Source organism: Clarias gariepinus, chromosome 16 (assembly GCF_024256425.1).
Source record: "Clarias gariepinus isolate MV-2021 ecotype Netherlands chromosome 16, CGAR_prim_01v2, whole genome shotgun sequence".
NCBI lineage: Eukaryota > Metazoa > Chordata > Actinopteri > Siluriformes > Clariidae > Clarias > Clarias gariepinus.
This window is the reverse complement of record NC_071115.1, coordinates 4810001-4819626: the sequence shown is the minus strand read 5'-3', so window position 1 is coordinate 4819626 and position 9626 is coordinate 4810001. Positions and strand designations below refer to the sequence as shown.

Here is a 9626-nt window from a genome sequence, read left to right as displayed (position 1 = left end):
AGACAGATGATACTACAGGGGGGGGGGGGGAAATGGTACCTTGCGATCAACTACACATCCTATATACATGACAACGAAGTGAAAGGTTCCTCAGCACTACATTCTCTCTCACTCACACTACAGAAACGCCTAAACACTCGACTACGCTGAAGAACCTGCCGCTTTTCTTTCAACAGCTCTCTGAGCACCGCCCATGATTTCACCCAAAAGCCCGGGAAGCATTTTACACGAATGTTTAAATTTTTATTTGTATTTAAGGGTGTGGATGACATCATCTCTCGAGGACCATCATTATCCAATCCCTGGACTCTTGCATCATGAAACCCCAAATCAACATGTTATTGTCTTTTTACACAAACGCACAACGTGGACACAATCACAAACCGCACACGTCCTGTGATTGAAAAAGAAAAGGATAGAAAGAGCAGCAACGTGAACTTCACAGCTTCTGGGAATGTAAGGGAGGGAAAATAAAAAATTAAATAAACACGACGTGAACACTAAAATAGTCAAAGAATTCCGGTGCGACTGCGATCTGATCATTTTTTCGTTTTTTATTTTATTCACGCCTCCAAACAAAGAGCAAATGTCAAAAAACACTGGTTATTCTCCACGACAAGTCTGATCTAAATGTCAAAAAACGTCAAAATCAACGAACAGCTTGGATTTTGCACGAAAAAAAGTTAACATAAAAAAAAACTACACATCCTTATCAAACGACTGCTATCTTGTTTTCTACTCTGTTTTCAATCACCTGATTTTTTTTTTCCTTTTTGTGAGAACTTCTCAAAGATTAGCTCCCATGAATCAGCACACCTGCAGCTGGTGAAAACAGTTTAATCTTCGTTAATAAACAAGAGGGAAGAAAAAAAATTTAAAAAATTATATATAAAAAAAAAAACAGGTCAGAGAAACACAAGATCAATGGCTATCAGTAAGTACAGCTCCGTCTGAAGCCGAGTGGAGGATTTGTTTTATTTTTTTTGTGATGGCTCCGCCCACCACACATGACTGACAGGCAGAGAAAAGTCATTAACCCTTCCCCCTTGTGTGAAAGCCCCGCCCACTTCCAAGGTCTTTGTAGATCAGGAAGGAGAAGCACGCCGAGACGACGTGCCTCGGCTGTTCGATTTGAGTTCCAGTGTGGCTGCGTGAGAACGTGTGTGTGTGTGTGTGTGTGTCGGAGAGAGCGACAGAGAGTGACAATGTGTGCGTGTGTGAGCGTGATTGACAGTGTGTGTGTGTGGTGTGTGTGTGTTTTGTCTCCGTCTCCCTCGGCGATAAGGTTTGTGTTAGTGTGTTGAGAAAATAAAAAGTCGAGTCTGTGTGTGGCTTTGATTTGCTCGGGGTGACTGCGGCTGCGCAGACGCTCATCGAGGAACAGCAGACTGCAGGCCGCTCGGAGTGACGCGGGACAGAGCCTGATGGAACACAAACACACACAGTCGGCATTACTGTAGGAACACGTGCACAAAAATTGTGCGCAGACAGACAGGCTAAGGATGAAAACTTTAAGCCGAAAATTGTTTATCATTTTTAACCCTAAAGTGTTGATGTTCGTCCGCAGTATTTATTCCTTTGGCAAGAAAAAAAGAGGGAGAGACGCACAGAAAGTGAGTGAAGGAAATGCAGAGACCTGCAGACAGAAGCTCTGACAGAGAGAGAGAGAGACCTAGGAACAGAGACCAAAAGAACTAGACGAGAGAGAACGATGGAATTAAGTCAGTGACAGACTGAATTAGAAAAATAGGATTTAAAGAACGACAGATCATTAAAGAGAGACACTGAGATTAAGTGATGAAGCAATGTAACGGAAAAAAACTAAACCAACAATCGTATCTCATCAACATGGATCTTGTTACTTGTATCGAGGCTTGTGCAAGTCAGCTGTGTGCACGCGCATGCTAAACACTGACAGATTGAGGGAGACGGAGGTGTACGGTGTTCACACTCATCACTTAACTGTTTACACTCTGCACACAGATCTGAGTGAGGCTACAAAGTCAGCGGGTTTTAAACAGGTCCATTTCACACGTATGTGATCAATTTAAGAGACTGTAGTACTCTGCTCGTTAACATCTGGAGCTGTTTTAAAAAAAAAAAAAAAAAAAAAGGACGTGGAAATACCACGCTATTTTGATTGCACCGGTGTCTCGCCCCGAGAGAGAGAGAGAAAGGAGAAGACACTCCTGAGAGCAAGCAACAACAAGGCACCTTTCCACCAGGGTCTGAAGGAAAAGCAGAGTTCCTGGAGGAGTTCCTGTTCTACTGGACAGGCGGAGACGGAGACACGCTCAGGAACTCGGCCGTCCTGATTTCAGCCAATCAGGTGGGTCTGTAGAACAGGAGCTCCTCTGGAGCAGGAAGTTAACTGGTGGAAAGGAGCTTCATCACGTCATCTCACACCACTCCCAGGGGATACGTTTACACCAAAAATAAATAAATAAAGAATTCAATGCTAAAATCAGCCATTTATTCAACTTCCACACAACAGCGTACAGCAGCCAAACATTAAGCAGGACGCGCCAGCAGCAGTGGGGGGAAAAAAAAAAAAAAAAAAAAAAACACAGTCTGCATGCACACTACATACACACCCCACACAGTACACACTGCATGCCAGAGACAGACCAGGAGCCTCGTTTATGCGTAGATGGGAGATGCTAAACAGATTTTTTTTCTTTCCTAAAACATGACTAACAATTCAGATAGTAGATAAATATTTTTAGACAGCTGTTCACTTGTCAAATCCAGCTGTTTATCGGAATAAACGAGCGAGTGATGAGAAGATGAACGGGCTGCAGACATAGAGAATGGCGGCATCTTTTGATCTCAAGTCCTCGTGCATGCATGCGTGTAAATTTGCGATGTCACCGTTCAGACAAAACCGCAATTTGGTTAAAAACTTTAAATAGCTACAAAAAAATCGAAGGTTGTAACTTGAAACCCGAAGGCTGTGCGATATAACATCATAATTCTTTAAATGATAGGTAGAATAACATACAGTACTGTGCAAAAGTATTAACCCACAGTACTGTATGTAATTGTCAGTCATGTAAACAATCAGTAATATTTACCAAGGAAAAACGTAAATAAGAGGTAAACGGTTCTATACTTAACTATTTAACTGATTTGGTACAAAATGCAACAAGACTTAATATTCTTTAAAGGATTAAAAGTGATTTAATGACAACATAACATTCTTCTTGGTTAAAACATTTTAATGCTGAATAAGCCCTCTATACCGGTTCATAAATTCCGATAAACCCCATCAGTTTATAAACAAGGCCCCAGGTTTTCTGGCGGTGAAGCTGAGGCCACTTTTAATCTCTGTACCTGCGTGCTCGTGCGCGCGCACACACGGATCACACAAGCAGATCACAAAGAAAAAAAGCATCCGCACTCGAGCAGCTCAGCAGGGTTGTAGGCGGTTAAAGCAGCGCAGAGTGGTGTGAGGAAAAGATGGGGAAAAAAAACAAAACAAAAAAAAACACGGCTTAGACCTTAGTCCTTCACTTCACCTTTACAACACAAATGCACAACAATTCATTTGGATTTTATATATATATATATATATATATATATATATATATATATATATATATATATATATATATGTATATATTACACACACACAGAGGCTCTGTGAAGTTCCCTGATAATAAATACAACTCCAGATGGACATTTCTGCAGTGAGAGTAACATTATCACTGGAAGGATTTAGATCCTTGTGGGAACTAAAGTCCATGTAAACCTCTGTTTAATTTACTGTTCCCACGCTGTTAATAACCCAAGCCATGCTTTAGATTATGTTTGTGGGTTTTATTTTTTACCCCTCCCAAGTTTGCACAAATTATTGAATGAACATCCTGTTTAAAGTTCCTACTTAACTGCGTTGATACAAAATGATATTTCTTTATTATAATACAGAATCCCACAACATCTCTCCAGCTTAAACCAAAAATCAATCTTTATATTTAAAGGAAGTTGGCTCGTGGAGGGGACCCGAGATAATTTCAGAAATTAGCTTTTCTGAGTGAGGAGCTGAAATTTGATTTTACTTTCACATACTTTGTTACTGTTTATGTGGGGAAAATAAGAGAACTGACATCCATCAAATCGTCTATATATGATGTGGGTGTGAGGGCAGGGGGACTGAATTAAGGTCAGGTTACCACTTTTAAGATTTGAAGTAAAATTTATAGTCAATTAAACTGTCCCCTCTATTTTAAAGAAAATCGAACCGTCACTTTAAACCGGAGGTATAGTATTATACATACACACACACATTGACTTACACCCCGTTGTACCGTTACACCCCTAGTAAGTATACATTACAATTTACCCCAGATCAGAGTTTACGGTCTCAGTTGTTCACGAATGTTTTCTTAGAACCTAACCAACAATCATTGGCAGAAAGCCCCGTAATTTCTTGAAAATCGTAAATATCCTACACAAATTTTTTATGGAGTTTTTTTTTTTATAATTTTCCATACATTTTAATGCTAACATTAAAAACAAATTAATATTTGTCACAAACAATGTAAATTCAGCTGAATTTTCATAAAATATAATACTGTATAAATTTTTTAGTACTGTAGAGAACACAAAGCGACTGTAGAGGAAAACACGGCTTGTGATAGTGAATTATTACCTTATTTACCCAACAGTACTGAGACCAAATAAAAAAAGAGTTCAAGTTTGAAATGAGATTTTGGGAGCATATTTAGGGTTTAAACTATAAAAATAGGGTTTTTTCTTTTTTTTTTTAACTGTTAATTCCCCCAAAAAAGGAAGTCAACAGTGTAGAATAAAACCAACCACAGAAATATCTCTTTCTTTCCTCTTTTCCATAAGAGAAGACTTGTACAAACTTAAATCGTTTAAAATGGAGACAATAAAGCTAACCAAAATATTACAGCTAGCACATTATCTATCGAGTAACCCACCTTGGAGGAAAATGTATTAAAAGCCTCTTTTTTTTCCACCACAGTATGATAGATTATGTTTTTTTTTTTATTAATATAAATAAATAAAAATAGAAGTGCTAGGATTATACAGCATGAAGAGGCTTAAATCGTTTAAAATAGAGACAATAAAGCTAACCGAAATATTACAGCTAACACATTATCTATCGAGGAACCCGCCTTAGAGGAAAATGTATTAAAAGCCTCTTTTTTTTTTCCACCACAGTATGATAGGTTATGGAAAAAAATTTTTTTATTAATATAAATAAATAAAAATAGAAGTGCTAGGATTATATAGCGTGAAGGGGCGGGGCAGGAAGTGTCTTATCTAGTGCAGGAAAACATAGCCACACAAAATGGCAGCCGACTGTCACTCACCTGCTGCTTCCTCTCTACTTGCCGTGGAGATCGAAAGGAATGCTATTCTGAAGTGGGTGTGGTTGAAAGAGGAGCATGATGAAAAAGAAGGGGGTGGGTGGTGGGGGGGGGGGGGTTGAGGATGTAAAGAAAAACAACGGCAAGCACGTTATAACAGTGCTTTTGGTTGGAAACGGGAACTAAAAATGTTTTTTTTTTTTTTTACATAGGTATATAGTATGTTGAGAATGAAACACTGAGCAAACAAACAGGACTGATTCGTGTACTAGAAGCCGGTCTGGTTTATAAAGTAAACGCGTCTTAACATGTACTTAAGGGCAAAATACTAATTTAGAAAAAGACATTAGTTACATGTCTCTTACTCGTTTATATTTTCTGTTTCCATTGTTTAAATCTGTTTCTCTAACTAGACACGCTAAATTAATTTAAAGCTCTGTGCCAAACATTAGCACATAAACAGCATCGTACTGCTTTCACAAGGCTCCCTAAAAAAAATAATAATAATAATTAAAATAAAAAGGACCACATAAGGATTTAAAGTGTTGCTCAGTTCAATCTTGTGAGCAAGGGGAGGAGGAAAAAACAAAAAACAAAAGACAGGGATCAACAGAAGAGCAGGAGCACACTGTCAACACGATTACAGCCAAACGGCAGCTTAGACACCACTGAAGAACGACGACAGGAAAGCTCAGGGAGGAAGGGGAGGGCAAAGGGGGTTTGAACGGGAACCGTACCTGTGACGTGGACATTCGTGAGGTGTCCTGTCGGCCGGTCAGGTCAGAGGAGGAAATGTTGACCGGAGCGCCGCGGTGTAACCGCATGCTGACCTTCCTCTCGCGCTCCATTCCTGCAAGAGTGCACCAGAGTAAGTATAATTAAATACTTATAACATAAAACACAGTTAATTACACCTGTGTTTAAACCTAAAAGTGTGCCATATATCAGACACCATACACTTAATATATTTGGGTATATTAAAAATATTTTTTAAAAACTAAGCAAAAGTCATATCTAAAATTTTTTTTACATAAATCATTTGAGTTTTTTTTAAATTGCCTAAAATGAACAAAAGAAATTGTAACAGGCTTTTTTCCCCTCTTCACCTTAAGAAAAAAAGATTTTAAACTTAAATGCCCTACATTACAACAACCCAGATTGTTCTACTTCTATACATATAATAAAAAAAAAAAAACTCCGTTTGTGCACGCATCACATAGAAGAAGAAGAAAAAAAAAAAAAAAACAGTACTGGATGAATTTTAATGAGGTTTTCACAGGTGTATTTGGCCGAGGTTGATAACATAAGCTTAACATATATGAATATAACATATCGGCCCATGGAAAGACAAGACGTGCTACTTTAAATTTTAAATGGAAAACGCCGTTATTAAAAATAAACATTTAAAAATGAAAAAAAAAAGACGTTATTTTCTCAAACTTCAACAGGTGGCGCTGTAAGTTTTTTTAATTTATTTTTTAAACAGGCTTATGAGTGCCCAATTAAATTCCATGCAAAAGAATTTACGGGCACAGCTAGTTAGAAGATAATTGTGTGTGCATGGTCTGTGTTTCTGATTTGACATGCAGCCCGTGACACCGATCAGGAAGACAATGCAAGGTTGTAAAGTAATTACAAAGTTCTGTCTGGTGTTCGGTCGTTTGGTATGCATGAGATTGACAGAAGTGTGTGTGTGCGTGTGTGTGTGTGTGAACGATGGCAGTCGAGTCACACCACCACATCGTGGATATTTTCCTTTAACACAACAACACTTCCCACAAGGCTGGGAAATCAGATCAAGAAACGTTCCTTTGGATTTTAGTCACTTATATTATGCATGCCTGATTATAAAGTGATGTCAAATTTATTGCTTTATATATATATTTTTTAAAAAGCTGAAATATTAAGAATAAATAAATGAATGAAGGTATCCAAGGGTTGTGGCGAGAGAAAACAGACCCTTGAGTTCTGTTGGCTCCGGTTTGGGCCAGTTTAGACACCTTTGACTATTTGCTACTCTACATTTCACACCTTTACTGACGCACTACGATAATAAACACAAGACAGGTAATTACGTTAAATGCATTAACACTGTGGCTGGTTTTTACATCAGTCCCCTAGTTACTTCCTCTTGTCTGATAAAGAACATCGGCTAGTCTCTCAGAGCAACACAGTGTGTCATGACTTCCTGTTTAGAAGGAACATGTGTAACTGCTTCACCACTTCCTCTCAGCTGAGAGCGCAAACAACATAAAAAAAGATTACAAGAAACCTAAGTGGAGTCTCTCATCTCCTACCAAAAACCACAAATGTCACTGTCGACGCAGGAAACTGAGGAAAAGACGACGAAAACAAGACTTTCAAACACTCAAGCTCTATAGTGAAGTCATATACAAAGGCATTAAATATTAACGAAGGAAGAATTTCTAGCTTAAAAAAAACAAACATTCAAGTCTAAGGGACTGTATAACCCCTGTACTACAAAAAAAATTATTCTAGGTAAGGTAACCGATCACTGATGGATGTTTATCCGGCGTGTTCTCACCCGTGTGTGAAGTGGGCGTGAGTGGAGCGGGTGGTGCTACGTCTTGCGTTGGTCTGGGTCTGCTGGAGGCTGACGGCATTCCTCTGGCTGCCGGATTCCTGCTGTGTCTCAAACGTTCCTCTCGGTCCCTTCTTTCCCTCTCGGCGTCCTCCGCTGCTCTGTTCGGTCCCTAAAAAACAAGCATAGCTAAAACATCTACTCTTTATTATAAAAATAAATAAATAAATAAATAAATAAAAATAAAAAAAAACACATCTGCTCTGGAGCTTTTCCTTTCATCATGTCCCGAAACAATGTTAAAAATAGCAAGCCACTACCAGTTACCATGGTAACAAATGCTCACAGGATGTATCCAAAAATAGCTTGCAACACTACGATCCTGGATTCTCAACAGGTTTTTGTTGATATGGTGACCCTCTTGCAAAGTGAGACTTTTAACATTTAGGGAAGGAGTCGCCAGTTTCGGCACTTTCTAATAGAAATGAAAGTTGGAACCACTATATATATATATATATTTTTTTAATCTGTTCTTTACACTACACACAAACCAAACAAAAAATTTAGGTAAAGCCTGCGATGTGGACACGCACAAATTTCAGCATGTTCCAGTCAAACACATAGTCGTAGGAGAATCCCTGTCGGTGGAAGAGGTTCCTGAAGAGCTGCCTCAGGTAGGAGTAGTCAGGCTTGTCGTCGAAGCGTAAGGAGCGGCAGAAGTTGAGGTACGTGGCAAATTCGGCTGTGTAAAGACAAAAAAAGAGGCTAAGACAAGGATTCAGTAATAAAAAATTTTTTTTAAAAAAGGCCAGATGGAAGAACAGTGCTGTGTCTCAAGTGCGTATACACAGGGATGGAACTAGAGAGGTCAATTAAAAATAAAGTGTTCTCATTAAAGCTTTTTTTATGGAATATCTACACTGGGAAGAATTAGATGAAATCTCATTCCTGAGTTCAACAAGAAGGGCCTTCACTAAGCATCAGAAAGCAAGCAGACCAGCACTAGATAAATGTTTTGATTTGAGAAACGGGCTCTCCTCGAATCACAATGAGAACCTACACGGGTATCCTTTGCACAGCACTTCGATAGGCGTGGACATTTTTTTCTCGCTGATCCTCTCATATTTCTGCCTCTTGGTGGCGGCCTTCAGTCCTTGCCAGGGCAGAGAACCAAGGTTGAAGTACATGAGCACGTAGCCGAGTGACTCCAGATCGTCTCTTCTGCTCTGTTCTGTGTGGGGATAGAAAGAAAAAAAAAACATGAAAAAAAAAAGCCAGCCAGTACATTTTCTACAATTATAATCCAAGGGAAATTGTATGTGTTTGATCTGGGATGTGCCCGAGTGTGTACCTATTCCCAGGTGTGTGTTGATGGAGGCGTAGCGGGCCGTGCCGGTCAGGTTCTTGTTCTCTCTGTATGGTATGTGCTGGTGTGTCCGAGCGTCTCTGTACTTCTTGGCCAGGCCGAAGTCGATGATGTAAACAAGGTTGCCTTTCTTCCCCAGGCCCATGAGGAAGTTATCGGGCTTCACGTCTCTGTGGATGAAGTTCTTCGAGTGGATGTACTCGATACGGCTGATCTGAAACACACACCAAGCATCACATCATATATGAAGTGCATAAATTGTTCGCTACACAACATTGTCCCAAATAGTGTTGGGTATCGTTTGGGTTCTTTTCGATACCGGTGCCAAATCGATACTTTTAAAACGGTACCGGTGTCAAAACGGTGCCTGAACCAATAC

General features: G+C 39.4%; 1 protein-coding gene across 2 annotated transcripts in view; it reads right to left on the bottom strand.

Annotated features, from left to right (window-relative positions):
- Nucleotides 1-539: 539 nt before the first annotated feature.
- The window catches only part of csnk1da (casein kinase 1, delta a), a 31177-nt gene continuing 22090 nt past the window's right edge, over nucleotides 540-9626 (bottom strand). Inside the window, exons 4-10 of one of the 2 annotated variants that reach the window (XM_053514579.1) lie at nucleotides 9233-9461; nucleotides 8942-9112; nucleotides 8475-8623; nucleotides 7885-8053; nucleotides 6077-6189; nucleotides 5343-5389; nucleotides 540-1421 (exon numbers count right to left, since the gene is read on the bottom strand). In XM_053514579.1, the coding sequence (XP_053370554.1) occupies nucleotides 5357-5389; nucleotides 6077-6189; nucleotides 7885-8053; nucleotides 8475-8623; nucleotides 8942-9112; nucleotides 9233-9461 (864 nt within the window). In that variant the 3' untranslated portion in view covers nucleotides 540-1421; nucleotides 5343-5356. The remainder of the gene's footprint in view (nucleotides 1422-5342; nucleotides 5390-6076; nucleotides 6190-7884; nucleotides 8054-8474; nucleotides 8624-8941; nucleotides 9113-9232; nucleotides 9462-9626) is intronic. The other variant, XM_053514578.1, reaches the window with a different exon arrangement.